Here is a 27,968-nt window from a genome sequence, read left to right on the forward strand (position 1 = left end):
TCCTGCTAGAACTTCTATGTTCATATGTAGAATATAAGTGCAGGACTGTGTGCAATGCACTAGCTACCAGAGGGAATCAAAACATAGCAGCATGTCATCTTTAGCAAAGACATTGAGCTGTTTACTCCTATTTGATAAAATATCTGCTTGTAAAAAATCCCCCACAAATCTCAAAATATCACCTCAAAAAGGAGGCAATATTTAATTATATGAACAATAGAGGGAAGACTTTGGCCGCTACTTCAAAACACCATCAGCACTTTTACTATTCAGCAGCTTAAAAATGTAAAGCTGCATGGTTTTTTTATTTGTTAAAATATTATGATGAAATTCTAATAAAGATTAGGAGTGCAACCTAATAAAATCTCCTTTTCTTCTTTGGGAAAAAACTGACTAGAACACAAACTTAAGACATCTTGCAACAAAATAGGTGTGGGCTGTTGTGGTAAAAGGTTGAATGCAGGACGTGACAGAGCTTAAGGAATCAATAATGACAGAAAAGTTTGTTTTGGGAAAAAAACCACAACAAAACAACAGGGGAAAAGGAGAACATGGAACATGCTCACTTTCTTAGATTTCTGATAGTTGTTGAATTAATTGTACATGAACTAAAAAAAATAAATTATGCAAGTAGTGATTGACTTTAGTGTTTTTCACTTACATGAGAAACTCAGTAGCTGGGATTTGGCTCCAGATTAAGACATCTCATTTTACATATCTACTTGGGTAAGAAGTATGTAAGGTCATGCTGCAGTCAGAAATCAGACTGACAGTCAGTGGAGGCAGAGTGATGCTGCTCAGTGTATGTTGTGGCTGGTCAGCCAAATAGGAACCTGCTTGGACTTTTTATGATGCCCATAATCTAAAGCATTCACAAATACAAACTCATGTATCCTTACAGGGGAAGGCTGCAATGTGATAGCCCTCTAATTCGGTAAAGTAAGGTGCAAGAAGATAATGCTGAAAATGTCCACAAATTGTGGGCAACCAATTATAAATTCTTGTTATTTTCTTTGTTCAGAGAACGTAACGTTGTATAAGAATATTTTCAAAGCACAGTTACTGTTGACCTCAGTTGTTCTATAACTATGATCCCTAACACCTAAAATTCAGCATTTAAAAAAACCCAAGGAACTCTGTTAATGACTACTTGGATAAAGTTTGGTCTATCTTCAACAGCAAAACAAAAGCTCTGGCAGAGACAGAGCATTCCCTGTGTGGTGCTCAGCTGCCTCAGCTGTCAGTTTTATAATTATGTGACAAAGGAAGCAAAGATGTCTAAGGCTATGCCTTCTTCCTCCTGTGATTTCGAGCAATGCAAATCATATATATACTGGGCAATGAAAAAGACTAGGCTTGTCAGGAAAAAACCAGTATGTGGTCATGATAAAGGTTAAGTAGCAAGCATAATTTCATACTGCACTGCAATCCTAGAACAGGTTATCTGGGGATGTGGCATCTCCATCCTTCGAAGTTTTCAGGACCTGGCTAGGAAAAGTCATTTCGGACCTGATGATTCACAGTCTTGCTCCAAACAGGAGGAGGGACTAGATGACTTCTAGAGATTCCTTCCAACCAACACTTTAAAGATCCAATTACGATTCTATGATTCCATGATAATTCTGAATCTTTTGACTTTTGAATTGATAACTGTTAAGTCTCATGTGTTTTTAATACAGATTTATATTATTATTTTAGTATCCTAATGCAGTTGATGCTTAATACTTTTATGTTCAGAGAAAAATGAGAGAACAGAGATGCTCTGTACCACTGCTGTAAACAGTGTAGTGGCCTATCACCCACTCTATTGTTCTAAAGAAATCATAGAGGAAAAAACAATATCCATGCAATAGATAGTAATAAAAAAATTTGACAGAGTACACTTTTCTTTCTTATTCCAAGTTGATATCTCTTGACCCAAGACCTGAAGCATGAGATATTAAACCCTTCAAACGGCATCATATCTAAAACTGCAACTACATCTTCAGTGTTTATATAAATGTCCAAGACCTCAGTCTAAAGAACTTAAAGTATGAACAACTCTAAACATGGTAATATAATGCTTTTTCTGTATCTTAGCCTTTTTATTTTTCCATATTTCTGCCATAAATTTTATGACAACTAATACTGAAATTGGTATTTCTTCTGAGGCTTAGTAGTGATGCACAAAATGTGATATGTATTATTTTCCATCTGTTTTTAAACACAGCAAAATTGTTCTTTTCAATAAAATCCCTTCATTAAGTTGTCTATACTGATGATCAATGTTCCGTGTGGTTAGAATTAATCTCAAATCTACTGATATATCTGAGATATTCTGACAGTATTCCTATTTTGTTCTATCCCCTAACTTCATAATACGCTTTTGAACGTTTTTTTAGATGCTTGATTTTTATTTGTTTCAACCAACTTAACTGGTACAAAGAAACAATAAGATAGGCAATTATATTGCATAGGTCGATACTCAGTGAACAGTAGGTGAATTATACCAGTTTTGATTTCTCAAGGGCTTTTGAATAAGTCTTCTGAGGATGGACTTCAGGAAAGTTCCTGTGCTTGGATTGATTCCCAATGGAGGTAAGTTTTCTGCTCATGATAGATTATACTCTTTTTTTCTTTTTGCAAGAGCATTTATTTTTGTAAACTTAAAAAAACCCCAACAACAACCCAACAAAAAGAGATCTTGCTTCATTACCAGATACTGCTTTTCTTACCACCTGATCTTTTTAATTTGTAAATAGTTTCCTAAATACCAAAACACAAACAGATGTCATTTCTACAGATCTTCAGTGCTATTACAAGTGCATGTACAGCTTAGCCATCTGAGCAGATTACTTCTGAAAATCAGTGTGCTACTGCATGGAAAACATTCACATTTGGAACTACAAATAAATTCAGATCTGCTGCAATCTGAAAGTCTCAGATACATATTGCTATTATCACCAGTTTATAGACAACCAAACTGGCACTTAGGTGGCAGATTGCAATTCCATCAGCTATTTATTTATACACTGGTGCACCCCAGCACAGTTGCTTCTCATACATATATAGAACTCTGTGGAATACCATTTTTCTCTTTCAGAATTCGAGAGGTATAATTACAGATGCTACATGGAACGCACACATCTATTTTCTGAATCTGACTCCAAGGCTACAGAGTGCATTAAGAAAAACAGGAACACACTAAATACTGGGAATTGTGCATTCATATGAAGTTGGAAATCAGCTTATTCACATTTGTATCTCAAGAGGTTCCATGTTCAAAGCTAAAGCACATTCAGGAGAATAACAGTTGTTAATAATAGTAATGAAAAGAGCTGTAATAGATAAATTATAATGACAGAGTTACATCTTTAACACTCGTTGCTGTTGCCATGGCAGAAGTTTCTAACGTAAAATAAAAATCCACCAGAAATTTGTTCCATAGCTATGGTAACAGCTGTATTATGACACCTGAACTATTAAAATATTACATTTCTGTTTGTATTTGATACAGAAGGATGTTTTTAGCAGCACACACTGCACGTGTAATATCTGCCCGAAAAGGTATTCTCAACTCCCTTTTCCACATACCCAGCTGATTGATAAAACTAACAGCCACAGTTGAGAAACATTTGGTGAGTATGCTCTCATAGAAGGGCAGTAAGCAAATAAGTCATCTTGTTTGCATGGTAATGAATGTTTTGGACACATTAGAATACCTTCAGTAATTATGTTACTGGTTGTATTGCTGAAGTAATACCAGAAAATGGGATGATCAGCAAGAAAGGGTGTAAGACAGAAAATGGAAAAATATTTAAATACTAAAGTAGGAATATTCAAGAAGGCATGATTTCACACAGCAAACAACATGGTCCTCTGACAAAGCTCCAGCACTTTGATTGCAGCATGTAGGCTGCAGTTATCTTTGACGAGGCAGTGCAATGTTTTCTCCCTCTAGGAAATGTTATAACAAGGTACCATGGACCCGTGTTGAAGATATAACAACACGATTACTAAGCAGCTAATGGAGAATGTGGGCTTCTCCTGTCACCACCAACAACACAGAAAAGGAGCAACAGTGTTCAGTCAGACTGCTGTTTCTCCTTCTGCTTCCTCTTATATCTAAAGAAACCACCACAAGGCAGTTTGCCCGGATGGTGTCAGTGGTCTCCAGGCTCTGTGCCCACATTCCAAAATTACCAGCTTCTCAAAGCCATGCAGTCCCTCAGAAATCACAGTAGAAGTCTCTGTGGATTATGTGTTTGCTTCTCCTAGCTCCATAACTGCCAGTTCAACCCCTTAACATTGCAGTCTGCACTTGACTGTACTGAAGGATTTTACTGCCTCACTATCGCTACCTTGTTGATAGTTTCACTGTCCACATTTTACTCATCTGTTTTACAATGACTCATCAGGAAATGCAAAAGATATGAAAGATTTCAGGGGAAAGATAAGTCCATATGGAATTTTTGAATATTGCTTGCCAACCCCTAATGAAGAAAAAAGCCTTCAGTGAGGAAGGATATTAGTTGGTAATTGCTGCTAATTCTAAGCACATCATCATACCCAAATATAGCTCTTGCCCAAAATTTCAGCAACAGGAGTCCAATCTGGTGCAATTAAGAGTTAATTTTAACTCCTACAGTGATGTATTGACTCTCTTGCACATTTTCAGAAATCTGTTTTGATACTCACAGAGGTTATTTTGTATTTGAGGGGGGCGTAAATGTAATTTTTATATAGATCACATTAAGGGTTAATCTTTAACAGCAAAATTCAACCTAGACAAAAATAAAAAGCTGCAGTTGCCACCTCCATAATGCCGTTTCCATGAGAATTTCTTTCTATGTGACTATATAAGGTATGGTTCCTAGACATCTTAATGACAGAGAGCCTCTCATGAACCATCACATTTTTCTGCACAAGAATCTGCCTTATACCTGCTCATCAAAATAAGCATCCTCCAGAAAAGTAACATGTTAACATGTTTATAGACTAAAATGTTCAACATTCCCCAGGTGCAATGCTGGACTAATTCAACATCCCTGTTTAAGCTAAAATTATACTAGAATATCTCAACTCTTAACATGCAGCAAAAAGAAAGAAAAAAACCCCACACCAGTATTTCTTTGCAACACTCAGCCAATCTTTCACAAAAAATTCTGATAAATGAATGGAAATGGATGCAAAATGTATTTTTGCAGAAAGATCACGTGTAATTGCATTGAGAAGTTCTGTGGTAATCTCTTCTTCCAGGAGAAAGCTAACAGTTGAGTGGGCTGTGGCTGTGCTCAGAAAGTACATGTTAATTTGACAATATAGTACAGAAGAGAAGAGTAATAGAAGAGGACAATTTGGTGATACTTAATAGCCAAAATCAGTGCAAAGCAATATGAATGTGACAGATAAGATCTTGAAACTGTATCCTTTTTTTTGAAGACTCTAATGAAACCTCATTAATTGTTCCACTCCTCATATTTCACACATCAAATGAGAAGAAGGAATGACAAAGTACTCCATCAACTGGGAACAAAACTTACTAATCGTCAAGGCAAAAGAAACTGGAAAAATAATGGATGATTTTTAGAATACTGTTTCTGAAAGTGGATGTTCCTCAACAATTTCAACACTTGTATTTGAAAAGAAGGTTTTGCCTAAGTAACAACTTGATTTTCTGAAGCATGAAACAAAAGCAGAAAGAATATAAAATAAATGTTCTGGCATTTTCCTGACCATACATTTCCATCTCTCCTAAGGTTGATAATGAATACATTTCTAATCTAAGCAGTATTTTTAAGACACTTAATATGTGATACAAAGCAGTTTGCCTTTCCTCATTTCACACACAAGCTAATCTGTGCTCTGTTTCAGCTTAGAATTATGGTTCAAAGCCAACAAGAATAGAATTAGTGTTTTCATAAGAAATAATGCAAGAATAAAGACCCTCCACCCCAAATGGCATCATGTAAGTTTTGCAAAATTTCCTGTTTGGTCACAGAAAAAAAGCTGTAAGGACAGAAAGGGTATAAATATGAAGAATATCTAGAAAATACCTCTGGCTGTAGAATTACAGTCCAGTTCTAAATGTAGAGACATGCAGTCATGGAAGATTACATCAACTTCTGTGTGGAACACTTACTGATATTTTATATAATTAGTTACATGTAACTGTTTTGAAACTAATCACTAAAAATTTTTGGCATTTAGTAAGTTTGCAACTCACTATGTATTTTTTGTTATACATATTGGATGGAGAAAGTGAAGGAAAAAATAATTATATTCATTTTCCCCACTGATTTATTTGAGGTTTGCAAATGTGAAAAGATAACCATATCAATTATTTTTAAAAGTATTTGCAAAACATAAATGATCTTTAGGAAAAAATATCTAAACATACCTTGCACATAATTTGTGCAAGACAATTTAGCTATTAATTTTCTAGGCAGATTGACAATCTCTGAAAGATGTTTTCTTTTCACAAATAGTTATAGTTAATTTAAAAAGTAATGTCACACTAAGATGTGTAGATTCTGTGAAAAGAAGGGAAGAGTTTCAGGAGAATAAACAGCCACTGGTGAGGCCACACCTTGAATACTCTGTTCAGTTTTGGGCCCCTCACCAGAAGCAAGACATTGAGGTGCTGGAGTGAGTTCAAATAAGGGCAATGAAGCTGGTGAGGAGTCTAGAGCACAAGTCTTATGAGTAGCATATGAGGGAACTGGGGTTGTTTAGCCTGGAGAAGAGGAGGCTGAGGGGAGACCTTATTGCTCTCTGAAAGGTGGTTGTAGTGAGGTGAGGGTTGGTCTCTTCTCCCAAGTAAGAAACAAAAGAACAAGAGGAAATGTTGCAGGGGAGGTTTAGATTGCATGTTAAGAAAACTTCTTCACTGAAAGGGTTGTCAGGCACTGGAACAGGCTGTCCAGGGAAGTGGAGGAGTCACCATCACTGGAGGTATTTAGAAGATGTGTAGATGTGGTGCTTAGGGACATGGTTTCAGGGTGGAATTGGCAGTGCTGGCTTAATGTTTGGACTTGATATTAAAGGTCTTTTCCAACTGAAATGATTCTATGATTCTATATATGGCCACTTTAGACACAGTAGAGTATTCAAGGTGACTGCAAGGGCTGACAAACACGACACATGACTTACTAGAAACCTGGGTCTTTCTGGGTGAGTAGCTAGAGACCAGAAAAGATATCAGGAGTGTCTGAATTAGACATCTCTGTTTAGGCACTTGAATTGTTTCTTAGAGGTCAAATGGTTGCAGACAAGGAGTACTGATGATAGTACCCACGTAGACAATTATCATCTCAAAGAATCCATTACTGTAGAATAAACAACTGCTTGAAGTAATTCTGTGCATACATCCCACTTCAGATGACTTCAGATACACTTACCTAAATAGGAGCTGTAAGCTTGTGAGCAATTTAAGTATGGCTTTTTTTGTAAACAGGAATGGGCAAAAATCTCTCGCCTCCCCCCACCCCAGCAACTCCCACAGCACTTCCCTGAACTGGGAAGAGTCCTGAGGAATCCCGGAGCTGCTGCTGGAGAAAGCAGAGAGTTATGGGGGTCACGAGAGATCAAGCCTGAGGATCGACGGTGATGGATGAACAGAGTCCTCCCTGGACGCCGGCCATGGACGGAAGAGAAGGGAAGAAGAAGAAGGAAGTTGTCTTCTGTGATCTCTGACCTTCCTCTGAGCTTACATAGATATATGGAATGGAATATCTTTGGCCAATTTTGCTGTCCATCTAACTCAGCCTCCTACGGGGGGGTCACAGATCTCCCCATAGTGTCTGAGCTGCCAGAGTGCAGGTGCGGCCTTGAAGCCTCAGTAGTTAGAAAAACATTCCACTGTCTTATCAGCCTAGCAGAACACACTGTTGCTAGTTACAAGAAAGCTTACTGAAGGAAAAAAAAATCAGTAAAAAGAAAAATTGGCTTCATCCTGGCTCAAACCAGGACAGTTAAGGAGCCAGATAACCTGAGTGGCTCAAAGCATGAAATGTTGGGTAACCCCAGATATCACCTCAGGACATTTTGGAAACATGTGTGCATTTGAAACACAGAATTAACCTGCTATGAACTGACCATAACCACTCAGAGAATCCATGTGCAGCTTTATTAAGCAACTAAGATGCAGAAAAGCACTAGCTCATTTTCTGATATAGTTACAGGAAAAAAAAAAAAAAAATTGGAATACAATTACTAACTTTTAGGCTCCATCACAACTGACACTTTATTAATCTCTCTTAATAATACAGAAAAAAGCACTGAAGGACCTAAAAGGACCAGTTAAAATACGGGAGGAGAAATTATTAATCTGCAGTTGCTTGAGGCAAAAGTTGCAAACCAGCTTCTTTCAGGCTATTTGCAGGAGTATATTGGCTAACTGGATTTTACCAAAACTTACAAAAACTTTCTCCTTGTGTTAAAATAGCAGATACAGGTAAGAAAAATTAATATAAATACTTTTCTCTGATTGCTTTGTATATTTATGTGAATAAAAAATAGTGTTTAAAAACCTGTATGACTCATTAACTAGTTGCTGGTCACAAGCTCCCACAGAGATGTTTCCTTGGTATTTCCAAATATAAGTCAGTTATTTTGGTTAGAAACAGGGTCTGCCACCCATGTTTTTGAACTACAGAGTTCAGTATGGAGAGGGATATTTTAATCCAATTAAACATAAATAAAATAATTTAAGAGTCTAGGGAATGTAAGTAGAAAAACAGAATGTGAGTGTAAGTGATCAGAAAATACACTAAGATTTGTGCAATTGCCCCATTATAGGTCCATAATTGATAACCCAGATTCTGCTCAGGTAACAACATCATCGAAATATCCAGAATATTAGGTTGCAGAAAACTCTTTGCCTCAGAAAGCTGTTTTCACATCTTTAATAAGGAAATGAAATTTCCTCATTGTGCAATTAGATATTTTGGATTTAAAAAGCAACTTTCACATAAGGAACAGGCAAAGAGAGAACGGATCATTGTGATTGTGCTTTGTAGCTATTTAGACGAGCAGAACCTGCATCAAGAGGGAAATTCTATGTGAGTATCAGATGATCTGATATATCAACATGCACCTCCTGCAGACAGAGTTGTGTATTCTTACTTGATTTATCAATATCACATCTATGGATTCCCATTTTCACTTGGAAACATCAGATGAAACTGAGGAAGATTTAACTTCATGCTGTAACAGATTGTGACCTGAAAAAGGGCAGGGAACTAGCAATGCTCAAAAATTGCATGCAATAATCCAACCTCATGAACTGTAACGTGAAACAGTTTAAAGTTATAGCATTTTCAAAGAAGGACTGTATATCTAAGAGAGCAGAGACAGGAAAGGTAAAAAGTGGTATAGATTTCCTAAAACCTTTGTACATTCATGGCTGCTATTCAGACAGGCTACCATGAAGTCCACACATCTATGAATGCAGAGCAGTAATTAGGGGATCATCATAATCTAAGTTTTTTATTCTTCTTTAGAAGAATTCCTTCAAAATCTTTGTAGAATGAACCAACTTTCTCAGAAGAAGACTTTCTCATGAAAAAAATTGGTAAGCTTAACTGTCCTTTTCAATGATAAGGGGAGCTAGGAATGCAGATATGGCAGATATTTTCATTTGATAGGTTGTTACCTATTGGACCTCCTTGAACCCATAATTTTTTTCATAATTCAGTGGATCATTAGGACTTGTCTTTAGTGGGAGGTCCATAGGAGATACCTGGACTTCCTTTGTATTGAAAGCAACAATTCAGTTCTTTTTACAGCAATGCATTTGTCTATTGGCCACACCAAAGTGGTATGCATGTCAAATACTGCCCATGAAGGTATCTGAGAAACCATTTGCCTTTTAGGTATAAAAGGCGCCCATTCTTCTGATTGTGGTCACTGCAGTCAGTCAGGAAGTAGATAGTTCTTGCCATTCATAGTATGATTCCTGACTGTAAGGTTTGCATAGGTAAGTTGAAAGAATGTGCCATGTTCCTCTCAACATTTCTCACTCAAAACTTAGAAACATTGATCTTCCATTTCTTATGACAACAAACCTTCAAACCTCAGTATTTTTCACAACAGAAGTATCTCCTAGACAAGGATTTCAAACAGTTCCAAAGTACTAGATGGCAGAGTCAGAAGCTAAAGTGTTCACATTTCTCCTTTGAGCTTTTAGGAGATCTCTCTGTTGTTTCTATTTTGGAAAGGGACTCATTCTTAGCAGGTATATATTAATTTTTGTGAGAGTGCTTCAAACTGTCTCTTCTGGGAAGTTCCGTTTCAGTCACTACAGAAAAGAGTTCTGAGCTCTTGGACTCAGCTTCCTTGTACATATTCCCTCTGTACTCTCTCCTCCTTTCCCCTCTTATCCCCAAAGAAAATAAAATTATTATTCATCAGTCAGACATACAAACCCAGTAGGAAAGAACAGACCTACTGCTTTCTCACATGCAATGTTCTGTAACTAGGGTGCTAATTTGTCTCCTGCTTCATAGATTAACACGTTTGTACTGTTTTTCAGCCTCAACATATCTTTCTGTAGGGTACTTCTAAAATGTGGCCTCTGTTTGCCCAGCTAAAAATTGCTTCCCAAACAAATTGGTTCTTGTGTCTAATTAAACTTCAGACCTCTTAATTAGACCTATTCAAGAAGTGTTTTACAGAAGTCACCAGCTTGGTCCATTACATCAAGCATGTTACATGCTTTGGCTCTCAAGGCAATTTGTGGCATACAAATTCTTTCTTGACAAACCTTCAAAGTCATCAAATAATCAGTTCGTGTCTTTCATGTGCTGGTAATGCCCCCTTATTACTGTTTTGCTATTTTTACTTCTAATGAGAAGTCATGTATAAGAATTGGATTTTTTCCATATTTCATAATTCAAAGGGACTGTAAACAACTTCATATTTCAACTAAATTGAAAAATTAACATTGGTATACATTATGTTGCTGAAAAAGAGAATTCCTTGCATTGTCTCAAGCCCGTTGCTGCTGCTATACAAATCTGTGGAGGCTCAGGACCAACCTGCTTTGAAAAAACACTGATTCTTCCAGTGTTTTCTTCGATGAACTTTTGCTCCAGGAAATTATCTAACCTACCGAACACTCTCAGGAGAACTGAGTATGCAGAATTAGTTCATTAAGTCAACAATAATTAATAAATAATTGCAAGAACAATATTACAATTGTTTTAGCTAGCATATTCTTAATTTTGAATAAATTGAAAATAAAATTATCACAGCCTCCTGAGAAATTTACACAAATCACTGTTTCCTCTCTTTAAAAAAGCAAACAAGCATTACTAGGATATCAGCTTATCAGACAGACCTATAGGAGATAACAGAACAAAACTTGGCAGATTTACTTTTTTAAAAAAAAATTTAAAAGCCTTTATTTAAAAAATAGTAAGAATTTACAATGAAAGCATTTTAATCAATTTTCTGATTTAAAGTAGACAAACACCTTATTGCTCTCCTTTTGCAACTAACAGGAAAGGAAGGACAGGAAGAGAGAAGAGAGTAAGTAAAAGAGGAAGAAAAGGAGCCATCCTGAAGACCAAAGGCTCTAAACTCAGAAAACAAACAAAGAAACAACATCCCAAAACAAAAGAAACTGTACAAAGCTCAGGCAGTAAAAAGATGGAAGCCAAGCTTTCAGCATAGCTGCAAGTGGATACCAAGATTATGCTGATATCTGGACGAACACAAATGTAAATCACGGTTTTGCACCCTTGAAGACAAATCTTCAGGAATTCCACTAATATCTGAAAAACTGCAGGTCAATGAGGCAAAGCTCGACCAAATAACACTTCAAAAAGAAGCCAGAAGAGTCAAGGTGAAGGAAAAGAATATCAATTGCATTTTTTACCTGTTGCATGAACCCTTGCCTTTCGAGTGAGGAGGTGGCATTTGCTGGACAAAAAATCCCAGAACACACATCCCCATTACTATATAGACTTACTTTTGGCAACACAAACATTGTAAATTAGAAGATAATAATGTATACACTTACAGAATCTACTTTTTCTAATGCTAACTTTACAGAGAACTTCAATCTACAAACACAGTTTCAATCAACATCAACACAAGACTACAAAAGCATTCATGGAGGTTGCACCAAAGAAACAGATGGGGATGGAGGAAAAAAGGGAAAAAAAGATCAATCAGCTAAAGGATTCATGAGATTGTTACTGTTCCGCTTCCTCTACATCTTCCAAGACTCTTAATACAATTAGGCTCCCACACATTCTTTAAATAAACTGCTAAACTAGGCAGACCTCTTTCTTAATTTCATGTGTAAATGCTATGATTGATTGGAAAGCATCAGTCCCAGTTAGGGTGCTAGGTGTGGCTCTCCCTCTGTGCAACTAACAATACTGACACAGCGATGCTATGTATAGCCTTTACTGTAGCACTCACAACAGTTTCAAGAGCATTTCATTGACATCTGGGGTCTTAGAAACACAAAAAAGCATTTTTAGATGTAGTCCTACATCTCTCATACCCCAAAGACACGTGGTGTAAAAGACACCACTCCTTGCAGTGGCCTTCACCTGTTACTTCTAATAATCCTGTCTCCAGGTTGAATCTTTCTGTCTCCTTACAAAAAAATTTCCTTCCCACCATTTCAGCAGGGATACTGCAAATCTGCCAGTAAGTGTATTGTAAATGTTTCTCTCATAAATCTGTCATTATGTCCAATTTCCAGTATCCTAATTTAAGAGTAGTTTTCAAGGAAACAGTTGCTTTTGCTTGAAAATTTGGGGATGCAAAGGTGCTTTCTTAGAAGAAAGACAATCTTCGTACATGTGATACTGATTCAACCACATTCACCATTATGAAACAATTTTGTATTGGAATAAGAATGTAGTTGATTCTTTTCACAGTAGAAAATTCAAAACCTACCAAATCAACACCTGAATAAAGACATTACATGTTTAGAAAGAAACTTGATTTTTACATATTCCACTGGAGAGGAATCTATTTTCTTGAAGAGATCAATTATTTATTAGAATTTTACAGGCTGTCAAGAATTATGTAAATCAAGATATTAAGATATAGGTCATTTATTTCTGAAGGGAACATTTATTTGAAGTATGAAGGGAGAAAAAGTTGACATAATTTAATCTTATAGTCTTGGTATCAAACTAAGGCTGAGTCACAAAATCACTTTGAAGACAGTTCTAATGATATACAAAGTTACTGTGTACCAGCTGTTCACTGAGAGCACTTGATTGAGAGATTGCCCCTTCCAAACTGCAATTTTGGTTTCCAGAGGAAAGTCTGAACTACCTGCAGTTGTAATTTCCCTTCCATTGATGGAAAATAGGGTTTTACACAGCACCTTCTTGATACAAAAGAGGATACACTGGCCTTGTTTGTGAAACATAGACAATGTCTTCATTATCTAGTTTAATGAGAGATTTGCTTCTTGTGTGATAGACTCTATATGATGGAAAAAGTGTAAGAGATGAAAACTAATTTGACTGACAATTAGAGTATGTATTGAAATTCTGTAAAATAACCCTCTGCTCTAAGTATTAATACAAGTATACCCTAGAAATAAACACTCTAGCCACAAATACTTCAACACTGTCTTGTTTAATGGCTGCATACTTAGACCACTACAGAAAATCCACTAAAATCACTTTATTGTAGCTTAAAAATAATACCTCGAGATCACGTTCTCTCATGAGTATTTAATATTGCAGCTGAATCATGATAAAAGGCAAAAAGGAACAAGTGATAAAAAATGTCAGCAGAAAGAAATAAAACCAAAACTAATTAAAGGGACATGAGACGTGATAACACTTCATTCACAGCAATAACTACAGTGCACTGTAAAGAAAAAGACAGCTTTAAAACAATCTTATATACTAACAGAAATCTCACAATACTATGGCAGCTCACAAATGGGCAGTGAAACTTGCACCAAACCCCAGAGCAAATTAGTCTAGGCAAGGCTTTATTTTAATACCTGTCCTCAAGCCAGTGGCAGTGTAAAGATGACATGATTGCCAGTTTTGTAGAAATATTCTCTACAATTTCAGTAAAATGTTGAGGCTGCCAAGAAAGATCAAGGGAGTAATTTTTTTTGCCTCAATTTGCCTAGCTTGCTGAGATACCTTCAGAAATACAAACCTTTACATTTTTTAATTTTAATATCCACAAGAATAATGTTATGAATTATTGAAAGCAAACTATATCTCTTAACAGAAGACTGTCTAAAGCAAATCAGAATACAGAAAAAAATACTGTAGTCTGAAGTAAAAACTGCCAAAGTGTGATTCAAGGATTGCTTCTAGCTTTTTCGGTAGTTAACCAGGTGACTTTGGAAAAGCAGTTTAGTATTAGTTTGCCTGAATTTTCTTGGCTGTAGTAATACCAGTCCTTCTAAAGGGCTTTAAGACCTGCTAATGTAATCAGCACTATATGAGAGCTAAGTACTATCAACATCATTTAAGATGCTTATCAGACTTCATCATAAATCTTAAATTTTTCAGAAGTCCTTTAAAACTGCTTATATTAGGTTTTTATACTTCTCCATTAGTGTTCATAGGAATCTTTTTAATATGAAATGAACTGAATAAATGAGAAAACAAACTTAACTACAAAGTATACAGTGTCATTACAGTAAATTGAGAATGTTTTCTAAAGCCCTTTGGCAATAATAATGCTGTGTTACCTCTAGGCACATATACTTCAAAAGAAAATGTGAAGTTTCATGATTATGGTTTAACTCTAATGGAATTTAAGTTTAAAATATTTAAATGATTAAATGTTATTTTGCAGGACATGACATTCCACACAGTATAATACAATTAATTTAAATCAGAGGCAGATGGTATTCTTGCAGCTGAGAAGACTGGTATGTCAGAGTAGGTACTGTTTTGTTCTGTTTAAGACAAATAGGCTCTCTAGGGTCCTAAAAAGCCATTTTTTACTGGAAGGGAAGCTAGAAATACAGCATTCCTTCAAATGTTTATTTATTGTGCTTGCAGCAGCTGCATAGAACAAAAAACAGCAGAGAAAAATTGTCAGGAGTCTGCAATGTTTTCATGATTGCCAAGATTCAATACAATACCTGACCCTTTTATGTTCTTTCCCACAGCAACCCATTTAGCTCTTAGACTTCTTTTCATCATCAAATTACTATAATAAAAACTGTATTAATCTTCTTAAATGCTAGCAACCAAGTCTTCCTGAAAATCCTCAAGTTATTTCAGCAGATATGACCTTATTTCAGAAGCTGTGGCTGGCTCCTTAATGACCTTTGGCAAAGCTGACCACTGACAAAACAGCTTTCTAAAAAGCAAAGCAATGTTTATTTAGAAGAGATATTTTTAAGGAACTATCTTAGTATAAAACCCTTATATACATGTCTACATAACTGGGCAGTCATGGAGCTTACTGCCTAGAGCCTGATATGATTTAAGGTCACCTTAGTGACCTAAAAAATTTATTTTTATATGAAAAGTCACACCACTTGAGATTTTATACCCACCTCTGTTATGAGAGCTAACCTTAACAAATATGAGAGTCAAGAACCTATCAATGCATCTGTGAAGCTTCCACTGTTCTTAATCTTTCCACTGCACAGCTCCAGCTTCCCAAACAGGGTATTAACCCTGCACCATGCAGTCTTCACTCATCGCTTCAAATTACGACCCCAATCCATACCACCTGCCTCCCCTTCTCTGCTGCACATTCCATCTTCCCAGAAAATGACTCCATCCTTATCCTTTCTACCACTTCTTATCTGACATCCCTAACAAGGAAAGCACACCAAGCACCAGTGCTGCACAGCTGTGTAATGTGCTTTATCTAAATTTGAATGCAATTGTAAGTCTAACATCACAGTGCAATCTCATGCAAAAACAGATATTCAGGTCTGAGGTACAGGTACAAAAATTGTCAATACAATTTTTGTTTATTTAGTGTATTTTGCCTATTTAGTGCTGTCAGGAGTAACTAGTCCTCACACAGGTCTACAGATTAATTGCTTCTAGCTCTTTTATATTCACACGCTCATTGTACAATACAAAAATATTGTAAAACGGGGATAATACTGCTCTTTGTATAAGAAATAATTATTGCAAATTTAAATTTAAGACTATATACAGTTATACTACTACTGCTACTGTCATTAAAAATTATCAGACTAACTTACAAGCCCATTCTTTACTGAGCACCATCTGTTTATCTTTGGATTGAGAGAAAAAGGACATTTATATTAACTCTGAGTGATTGCTTTTTAAGTCCTGCTCTTTGTCTTCTGTGTTTCCTGGATTAATTTTTTCTTATTCCAACAGTGGCTATAACCTCACAGAGAAGATGCTGGTGCTGTATCAAAACATGTCATTTGTGTTAACTACTATCCATTAGCTTCAGTTCCAAGAGGAGAATGTGACACTGATGAAGGGGTACCATTATTAAAGGCTGCACAAAGGAACCCAGAATGGGGTCACTGCATCTAGTCTTCACAAAAACAGGCACTGGTGCCGAAGAACATCAGTACCAAAGAGTTCAGAGACCATCTGCAGACATGCCATGAACTACAGGTCCCAAAACAGCACCTTCAAACAATTTAAGACATACAGTACAAAACCCAGAGCTTAGGCTGCAGTAAATTGTCAGCAGAGATCAAGAATACTTCAGATGTCCTTGGTTCTTTCATCCCCACAGAGTTCTTTGGATGAAAATACCCAGAGGATCCTCTGATATATCTAACATTCATTAAGCTTTCGCAATAGTTTGCACTAATCCATATGGTGTTAACATCTGCCACTCTTCAATATAATATTCATTATTTCCAGTGTCACATTTCTCACAGATAGCATGAATGACTACAAAATACTTATTTTGTGAAAATTCTGCTTCTGAGAAATCCTGAAATGGTGATAAACTGCCAGTAACTTTGGCATGCAAAAGCCCTGTGTGAAGCCTGCTGAAGTCAATGAATATATGATATTGCCTCAGAACAAATTTAAGGACTGTATTTCTTAACATGACCACTTGCTTTTCTGTTTGTTTTTTTTTGTTGTTTTTGTTTTTTTTTTAATGTTTCAGCACCAATACCTTTTATTACTAATAAAATGCATGGCTTTAATGAATAGCTAGTAAATAAAACAGATTGGCAAAGTATTTTTAGAGGCAACTAATTTTTCCCTAGCTGTATACAATTATAACTGCCAGAATTGTCTGGCATTTTTCAGCAACAGATGTGTAGCAATTTAACTCTTTTTTTTTTTGGAATCCTAGTATTATATTAAGCTGCATTTTCTATTTTGTTCATACAGTTTTAACAGGATACAAAGCCTTCTGTTTATTTATTTCATTTACTTTTGTCATGTTGTGAAGACTTAAAAGTCTTTAAAAAGCAAACAGTATAATGAGGCTGTTCAGAATTAGAACACATACCTGTGCTTGGGTTATGTACAGTTTATAAAGCTTTCAAATATTGAAAACTAAAGCCATAAATCCAATTTTGTTTGGTATTTACATTTCAGTGTAGATCTTTTTTTCAATGTGGTCTGTAAGAGATTAGTCAGTGTTTTCCCTTGCAGTAAGTGTATTAATATTTCTCATTAGCAATCAGGGATTTGTTCGGTCTCTACGTAGAAGGGGCTAATAACATGATAAAGAACTAAGAGTACTAATTTTGCAGTCAATTCTATATCATGGAAATTACCTCTTAAATAGGCTGGACTTTTCTTATGTTAATTAGTGATGTTTCAAAAAACTTAGATTATCATTTATTTATTTATTTTCCCAAGAAAAATCAAGGTATTGACATTTTTTTTTTGTAGAAAAAGACCAGGTTTATACCTAATTATGTATACAGGTAACTTCATTCATTCAAGCTAACCAGTTAATTTCAACTTACGTACGCATGAGCAAAACCACCTGTATATGGAACTGCTACGCGGGTTGGTGTCTCTCTAGAGACTACATTTTCCTGATACTAAAATAGCCACATGCCTGGATTTTCAGCTTAGCTTGAAGTCTCTTAGAAGACACACCACCCTCATCCCTTTCCAACAGGAAGAAACAGTTTATACAAGCAAAAGGAAAATCATCAACTACTATAGCAAAAGGGCTGCTTGCAAATAATAAATTGCCTTTGTACAGAGTTCTTTGGTAGCAGAGACATGCTGAACAGACACGTCTTTTTCATAGTCCCAGCCAGCCTGGTTATGTAAGAAAAACTTGCAGAGAGCCCTTGTCACTTTATTTCAATGTTCTGAGGACTGCAAAATGCTCTCTGTTACACTATGGACCATTGTGATTCATAACAGACGGAAGACAAGAAAAGGAAAAATAGAAAACTCAATCCCAGCATTTCTCCTTCCAGGTACCACAACTCTGCACTCAGACATGCTAAAAGCATCAGGGTTCCTTATCCACATATGCAGGAAAGTTACACTCCATTAGTTTATGCTGAATTTACTTGTTATTTGCTTCACTGCCACTAGGAATAAAAAAAGGAAGAAAAGTTTTCATTTTTCCTTTCATTGTGTAAAAGCATCTTCTTCATAAACTACCTCCCTATGGCCTCTTCTTTACTCCTTTTTACTGAAAAGGAAGTCAAAAAGATCTGTTATTATGCCTCTGTGGAAAATACTAATAAACAAATAAAAAAATAAAACTGAGTAAAAAAAATTGCTTCAAAAATGAATGTGATTTATCAAGTACTTAAAGCCAGGAAAGGGAATGTTAGTGTAAGAATTTCAACATTTATTTTTGTATAAACTAAAAAAAATAATAAAATCTCACTTATCTGATTTTCATACTACAGCATCTGATCTGAAGAGTACTTTGTCTAATTAATACATTTAAGAATGGAACATGGTCATTTCTGATCTACTACGTATTTCAATATACTCTACCAATGACAGGTTGCTGTAGATTAAAGAGGGAGGAGATTTACTTAAAACAATTTGCTACTTTCAATTTTTATATAAAAAATCAGAGTGATAAATTTTGTTTAAGTATTGGGCCTACTGTCCACTTTTTGTTTAATCCAAAAGGAGGGGCAATTAAGTGCCTCTTTATTTAGCAACAACTGAAATGTGAAAATCACCAACAGGACTCCTGAAAAACAGCCTGCCCAGGAGCACTGATTCAAAGAGGTACATATTGTTAGGGCAAGACTTGATCTATCTGCAGAGAATGTGGAGCTCTAACTAGTCTCAGTGACTGTCTGCACATCTCTACATTACACATATTTTGTGTGCATCTCCCACCAGGTCACACCACTTCTCGGTGCTTCAGTTTTCTCCCTGATAACTCCCCCTGTGAGAACAGAGATAATGAACCTTCACGTCCTCAGATGTGCAGCCCTGGTTCTCTGACCTTAACCACTGCAACAGCACCAGCTCCACATTTCCTAGGAGAGCCCTCGACAGGAAACAGCTCAGATTTTGCCCAGTCCAGGGGAGTTTATTCACTTTAGGCTTTGTAAAGTGTGACGGGCAATGCGTTCCTTGCATGGGTACTTGAGATTGGGAGCTCTGCCCAGCACTGCCTGTGTTCAGGCTTGAAGTGAGGAAGAAAGCATCAGCCATGTCCCTGTCCTGGTATTTTACTGGTTGCCTAGGCAACCCAGCTCCACTGCGATGAAACAAAACATGGAAGAAAGCAATTTCACTGAATTGGAATCCACTTAATTCAGAATCAGTATCCAGTTTATGAAGTAGTAAGTTTTTGCATAAGATCAGAAAAACTGTCTGGTTTTGATCAGTATTTTATGTCAACAAAATTGGAAAATAACTGATATCAATAACTTACATTATTTCCAAAATGCATCTGTGGGGAACTGTGCATATTCTCTCCCCCCATACAAGACTAAACAAAATGCCTTTCAAGCAAGCAAAACCCAGCTTCTCAGCTACATGCTAAAAATACATACTCGATGTATTATGTATGATTTCCACTAATAAGAAATGTGACAATAAACATGTCACCTACTATATTTGCTGTATTTCATATTTATACTTAATGTAGACATGAGCTTATGTATCTTTAAAGAGAAAAGAATTACTCGTTTAGTGGTGTCTCTCAGGTTAACTTAGTCAGACATATTCTTCTTCTGTTGGATATATATCTTCTCACTCATTTGATATAAATTCTCAAGAAGTCTCAATTGATTTTTCATCTTTTACAAATGCAAATTAATAATTTCTGGGGTTTTTTATTATTTTATTTTATAGTATGGTTCGTGGGAGAACCTCACCTTTGGCTGCTTTATAAAATGAATTGGATTAATCCCTCAATTTTTCAGGTTTTCCTCTAGTATTTTACTGTCAGCTTTAAAAAAACAGAACTACAACAATCTTCTATGAACAACACTTTCATTTCTCACTATCACAAACTCAAAGGCTTCTGCTTCTTGTTTGCACAATGAAATACTATCTGTACACAGAAATGTATGCAATGATTCCCCTTGAAAAATGCACAGAAATCAATTAATACTGAGAAATAGAGTTATTCATACAACTGCTTTGATCCAAATATCTTGAAACACATTTGAACTACCACTGACAGGTAGCTACCTCTGAAGAACAAAATGGAAATTATTCAGCAGGCTTATGAGCAGCATCACATATTTTTCTACCATGAAATTAAACAATATACTTCCCTTGGTTAACCTTCTAGATATACAAACTATTGTGACGTATATGGATGAAACTGTGATCTGCCTCTGAATGATAAATGAGCAAGGAGATTATCAGAGACAATCCCAGCTGAAGTCCTTTTGCTCTTGTTTGTGTTTCATAAAACATTGAAGTTCTGTGTTGGAAATCCTGGAAAACAGGCTATGGCTATGCAGGAGCATTCAGAAGTACTGACTTAACTTAAAAAAACCCCAACTTTTTCTGCATTGAGTTTATAGATATTTTAATTATGGGGGTACATAATTTTCTTTTTGCAATATAATTCACATTTGATAAATACTGTTCCATTTATTATATGAATGAGTTCTGATTATTATGCTGATAATACCAATTTAAACCTGTATGTTTCTTTTTTTTTTAAAATCAAGTAAGTATTACTTGTAATGTCTCAGCTTGTATGAAGTACATATAAAATGTATTGCAAAATTGTAAAAAAAGTCCAGTACTTTAGAGAGAAAAAAAAAATTAACTGGAAAGATTATTGCAATGTTATGGAATTTGAATAAAGGTTTTTATTAAAGTGTTAATCTAAACTGACTTGAATATTTCAAACACAATCATGAACCCTTTGATTAAAAATACTTTTTAGAAATGAATACTTACATCAAGAGATTATAAGAAATCTTGCTTGCGCTGAAGGAAATGTCTCTGTAACTAAATGAACACTGACAGCTGCTTCATAAGGGCATGAAGTTTTACTGATATTTCCCTGAAGAAAGCTCAGTTTCATGATAATATAGCAAAAACAGGTCAAATGTAGAAAGATGAGGACATACTGCAAGTTTTTCATGCAGGGAGAGATCAAACATCTACCTGCAATTTTTGTGTTCATTTAATTTTCCCTTTACTAAATCACAGTACAATCGGCAGTGATTAGAGTGCATTGCAATTTTCTTTTTGAAAATGCAAAAGGAGCTTCATGAACACAGCAACATTTTGAGTATCAATTTGAATTCCTTGGAGTGAATTTTTACCATATGGGAAATGCTTCACACTTAACTTATTTTCAGTAACTCTTTGCAAAATATCAGGGCAGAAGAGTTTTCATCAAATCTTTCTTTATCACAAGTCTGTAATCCCAATATGCTATCTAATTATAAAAAAATATGCAGAATCACTTGAACCGTAATTGGGACAACTTTTTAATCTGTTTTGCTTATTCAGGCTTTGAGCTTCTAACAGCTTTAGTAAATACCTCATTGGAATGGTACATTCCTATAGTTAACCACACTTTTTGAAAGAGCCTTCACATTTACTGTGCATTTCTGGGTCCAGTCAGAAGTTGAAAGTTGCCAAAAGACAATCCCATAATAGAATATTCTACATACTTTCATCTCCCAAAGGTTACACCACATACCATTAAATGCAAACACCTTTCAAATGTTGGATAAGCATCTTCCATCCTATTACCCTTTCTCATACATGGTATTTTAAAGCATTTAGCAGTACATCCAGTTTACTCATTCCAGAAATGTGGACGTTTAGAAAATAATGTCAGATTAATTTCTGCAGGTTTAAAATATTTATTCTCAGCTGTACTTTAAATCAAACAAATTCACTAATGTTTTAGGCAGACAAAAGCTCCCATGGTGGGTTATTAAAAAAAAAGAAAAAGTATCCTTCCAACTTCAAGCAAGGAAGAGATTGTGGGATTTCTACTAAATCTGGGAAGGCTGCAAATAGAAAGATGGCAAAATTAATAGCTTCAAAGATCCACTTTAGGCACTGATGAAACGCTTTTGGTATACTGTATAACTCTAGAACTATTACCAGAGTGATCCAAAGATCCATCCATGGTGCTAATATGCCTTGCCTTCACTTCACAGGAAATCTTATAATCTGTACTAACATAGGAGGATATAAGTGGACCTCAAGTCTCAGAGCTAAAGATGATGACACGATGCTTCACTGCAACTATCTTACAATATTTCAGAATTCAGAGTGATGCACAAAATCAGTAAGAAAATGTTCTGAAAACCTGATAGCAGTCATATGACTATAGCTGTGATGGTCTGAACTAAATGTCTCTGCTTCAAATACAACTTTACATTTTCTATTTATATACTGATGCGAATCTACCCCAGGCCAGACTGCATACTGCTCCTGATCTTCAGAGTATGTGTGAAAGCCTGCCATGACACCTTACACCAGCTAGCAAGACAGCTGCTCAAGAACAGCAGACAGCAAATCTCCCTGAACTCTCTTCATACTAGGGACTGAAGAGATAAACCAATCCTCTTTCTTTGGGCACATTATACATGACATATCTCAGAATACCAGGTAAGGAGTTAATAGGCTCAAATAGCTTTGCATTAACTTCTACTTATAAGAAAGGGTCAAAAAGACCAGAAACAGAACAATTTTTTCTAATGCCCCTTTGCTTTTCTAATGACCAACTATCCAGCAGGATTCAAGTAAACTCCTTCATTGGCACAACATGCAATGGACAACAGACCCTCTTGTCTCCTCTTTCCCAGAGCAGATTGTGTCCAACTGAGACAGATCGTCTTTGATGCTCTTCCATCAGAAGAGCTTGTGACTATTTGCCACAATTTAGCCCATAATGTTTCCTGAATGCTAAGTGCTATACTTGAGATCAGGAGTTTCATATTATTCTATTTTTAAATATGATATCTTTTCTGAGAAGACTCCACATCTGAAGAAGCCACAGAGAATGACTTATTTCATCTATGGGCAGAAATTATTTTGCTTCTGGCATGTACTTCAAAGCAATTTTTAGAATCTGAAACAAAAATAAGTGATGTACTGTGTTAAAATGTTCAAATTGATCTGTAGTCTTAGAAAAACAGGAAACATGCAAATTTAAATGCTTTTTTAGAGCACAGAATAATCCCAAGTCTTGTCATTTAAGTGTGCCAGTCCAATTCAAATCTGTTGTAAATCACTGTTCAGACCTATCATGCACATGTTCTACTTTAGAATTATAGTCTTAGTTCAGAATGATATCCTACTGGTTTTGAGCTAATGTATTTGCCTCCAGCGTTTTTGGAAAGAAAAAGGCTTTTCCACACTAGTAATTTTTAATGTGTTGGAGTCTGATTCTATCTGAAACCTGCTAAACTCAGTATGAATATTTCCACTAATACCAATAAGCTTTGGATCAGGCTCCCAGAGAACTTTAACTTGTAATCAGCATTTTAAACACATTTTCTTATGGAATTGCGCATATTGTCAGTATAAAAAATTCTATAGTATCTTCTGAAGATTGTCATAACCACAGTATCTTGCCAAATATTTTATTTTGCAAAATGCATTTGTACATTTGGGTCTATACAGTGACTTCAAGGAATAATATAGAAAATTTAACTACAGCATGTAATTACATTTCCTTTATAAAAAAGCTAATTTATGTTCAGGTCATGAATGAATGAGTGGTAGCATGCAGAACAATTTGCTATATCCATCATAAAACAGTAGCAATTTCTTTTACCTGTCCTGTAGGACAATGTAGCTGCATTTATTTGACTTTAGATAAAAGGATAATTAAGGACATCTTTGTTTAATTTTCTGCTCTTTTGGTGGAAAATATTAATTTGTGTAACAAAAGGTTAATTAAATGTAGTTCTTCATTTCCATAATAGTTTCTTGGAGAAAGGTTTCTTAGCTGCAGAAAAAAATGCATGGTTGAAACTGGAGAACATGTGAACGTACAAGACCAGGAGTTTGAGGCATTCATTGGTGATATTGAAAATCGAGGTTTAGATCCCTGCCCAGTTACTTAAAAGAAGGGGATTATAGCATAGATAAGTATCACAACCACCGAACTGGTCAGCATTTTTGCTTTCTCTTTCTGTTCTCTCTCTTGGTTTTGACCTATTTCATTTCTCTTGTTCTTTGTCACCCAGTTTTTATAGGTGTTGCATTCCTAAGTCAGAATACAAAATAATTTTAAATTTCTCAACAGATTCAGTATTATCATATAAGTGACATTTACTTAAGAAAAGCACTGGACATACTGCCAGTTTATTTAAAGTTTAGCTCTCAAGTTTCCAGGGAATAAATGAGGAGTACAATTAAAGATAAGAAATAAATTTCTATTAAATCAAAAACTTTTCTAAGAAATATAATTATATTGCTTCCCTCTACCATCAGTGTTATTATCCTTGAGTTATCAGATCTAGGACTGAAATGACTAATAGCTGTGAAATACAGTTAATGTCCTTTTACTTTTTTGTCTATTTTTTTCCTAATTCTGCTTAAACAACAGTATTTAGTAATCTATTCTTTAAGTTTAATTTACTTACAGATAGGATGCTACTCATATGAGATATATTGTTTGTGGTCTTGAAGCAGAATTTAAGTATACACAGACTAATGGGTGCGGGTTTTTGGTCAAAATTATCGTTGCTCCATATATGAATATAGTGCTTAGTAGCATAGTGGTCTCACTGGTTGTGATGCAAAGGAACAGAATGGTGGGAAAGTCCATATCCAATAACCAGGCTTGGTTTATAAGTCCTATGAAGACTGCATATAGCTCCCATAAAAAGAAATAAACCTCCCATAAGAAAGACACAGCACTATCGAATTACAAAGAGAAGGTAAAAATGATTCAAGACATGATAATCTGTGATTATTGAAATCTGAATAGGCAAAAAAAGGAAACAACTATATGAGTTTCTAAAGTAATTTATCTGATTACATATGCAGCTGATGTAAGTATTTAAAGCAACCCAACATGGAGTAATAAGAGACAGAGCAGTCTAGATCAAAATTCATGGTATTATTAAACTCAAGGACTGTCATTTAAAAATCTAAAAAACTAAAACATGCATTCAGAGTCTATACTTCATTAAGATTCCAGGTAATCACCACCATGACATATTACTGTGTGTACTACATTTTGTGTAGTGGTTTGCTTTCACTGCTTGAGAAAAAATATTTCCCCATGGCTTCTGTTGCTATAGGTGATGCTTCAATTGCTGCTATACTGTAGAAGAATGTTCTTGAGAGAGAGAATATATCAGTTCAGAATTTTCTGTAATCCTGAAATAATCATGTCTGATTATGATACTTGATTGAAACTTGAGAAACATCTGTTCCAAATTTTTTCTTCAAAATTTAGCAAGGCACTCAGTACTTTGGTGCTGCTCATCTTATTGTTCATCAAGATTAGTGATATTTCCATTTCCCCATCCTTTTTCAAGGCACTTGCTGTAGAGTAAGAGCATGAAGATACAACAGACTGGGTGAGGACCAGGTACTTGTTAAACCATCAAAATGTAGCTGCCTGCCTAAATTCTTGGACTACTTCTGAGTAAGTGATGTACTGTTCAAGGAGAACTTCCCCTGACAACACATAGAAGCATCATGTAGGCAGATATGGGCTGAGAGCTCCTCTGATTTTGAATGATATCACTGGGCTTTTATTGCTTATAGGAATTATTAGAGTATAGTAAGCTCTGAAGGGGAACACATTACTTAGAAATGGAAAGAAAAGATGAACAGACCATAAATCATTTTACAATATGAAAAAAAAATATGTGATGAACACTTTTTAATCTGTGGTCGTAATATGAAACCTCCTCCGAAGCTACAAAAAAAGCTTGGGGTAGTCTAGTACTTCTAGTCCATGGTGCTGAAGAAAATCAATGTCATTTTTTTACCTTAGTGAAAAATACCTAGCAATATGGGGGGGGGGGAACAGCCTTCCTTGTATCTTGAATATGTATTTTTAGCAGTATTTTTCTTTTTTATTTTGTTATCCAATTCCTTTCTTTTTCAGTGTCACCTTTCTGTTGCCTATGAAGATGGTACTAACTAACATGTACATGAAGAGGGAGAGGAGGGCAAGTATGAGTATCATCTCATGTTTTCAGAGAGGAATGTAAGTGAGCTAGCGAGCAGGTAGGCTTATTCTAATTGTGTGAATAAACAGCAAGCCATTCAAATAATTGAATAACTACAGTTTTAATACTTCAATTTTCTGTCATTTATCTCAGAAAAGCAAAACAATAAGCTTGATTTTACAAAACCTGTATCTTATAATCAGGCTTTCTGATATTTGATACAGTATAAAGGACAACTAGAGCTTTTTCTATAGCTGAAGTATTTGGAATCTCTTCCTTCTCATGGTTTGCATTCTTACAGTTATTTTGTGGTTAATAGGAGCTGATTTATACTCAAGACTTAGAGGTGTATCTACATTAGTGTTTTAGTTTGGCTGGAAAATGTCTTGACAGTTCCTATTTATTGTATTTTGGTTCACAGCCTTAAGGAATCGTAGAATGCATGAACTGTGTTCCTTTTGGTTGAAATTCAATGGAAAGATTGGCTTCAATATGAGTACTATACCTTTGTTGACTTTTTCTTTTTTTGGTAGAAAACACACACAATTTTTTTCTTCCACCAGTTTTAAGGTGCCACCAAACATTCTAAGACAATATTTTAAGATCCAGCAAGTATATGACCTACATAATTCATTTTTGTCCTTTTGCCTTACTCTCTTAGTGGCCTGTTGCATAGGTAAATGTAGATTTTTCATAATTTACCTATTTATGACAAACAAAATCCCCAACAACAACCCCAATGTCCTACTATGGGAAAAAAAACAAAACTAGCGACAAAAAAGTAAATTAGCTCTTAATCACTTGTTACTGAATTATTTTTATAGAAATACTCCATTATTATTGAATTATAGTATGAAATCTAACAAAAATAAACTGAACAAACCTACAGCTACCTTTTCGCTGTTTATAACATATGTAAGTTAAGTGTAACAGCAACAAGACAGCTCTCAAGCATGAATATATATATATTTCTGATACCTTGATAGCTTGATAAATTAAAAGCTGCTAGGGGAACATTATATTTGAAGAAATACCTCAATTTAAATTAAAAAATCCACACATACTGGGCCCCAGAGAATTCAACTAAATCTAATTTAAACTAAACTAGATTTTAATTAAAGTGGTATAAAAATGATACGATTCTTTTTTTTTTTTTTTTAATGTCCTTGGGTTTGTACCTAATGGGTACAAAAATTATACACGGGTTCAGTGGAGAATGGATAAAGTCATAGAACATAAACCTACTAAGGTTTATGTAAGGCAAGACATGGGAAACATCCAGAAGGACCTTGGGCTTAGCAGGACTTTGGGCTTCAAACACCTGAAAGCAGTAACAACATTGTGAAGAGGTGTCACTATGTGGGAGGTTTTTTTGCAGTTACATATTTCCTAAAGGCACACATATTTGGTCATTGTCAAATATGACACAGGGTAGATAAAACTTTACTCTTTGGCCAGCCTTTCTAATGCTTTTAATTTTAAGTCCTTC

The 27,968-nt window shown here is 35.4% G+C and overlaps 1 protein-coding gene across 1 annotated transcript in view; it reads right to left on the reverse strand.

The window, feature by feature from the left end:
• The window catches only part of ANKS1B (ankyrin repeat and sterile alpha motif domain containing 1B), a 423,652-nt gene that overhangs the window by 219,955 nt on the left and 175,729 nt on the right, over positions 1–27,968 (reverse strand). The window contains 2 exon segments of the mRNA XM_010008039.1: positions 18,322–18,357; positions 19,252–19,270. Of these exon segments, the coding sequence (XP_010006341.1) occupies positions 18,322–18,357; positions 19,252–19,270 (55 nt within the window).

The sequence above is a fragment of the Chaetura pelagica genome, unplaced genomic scaffold, assembly GCF_000747805.2.
Source record: "Chaetura pelagica isolate M959 unplaced genomic scaffold, ChaPel_1.0 scaffold50, whole genome shotgun sequence".
NCBI classification, from domain to species: domain Eukaryota; kingdom Metazoa; phylum Chordata; class Aves; order Apodiformes; family Apodidae; genus Chaetura; species Chaetura pelagica.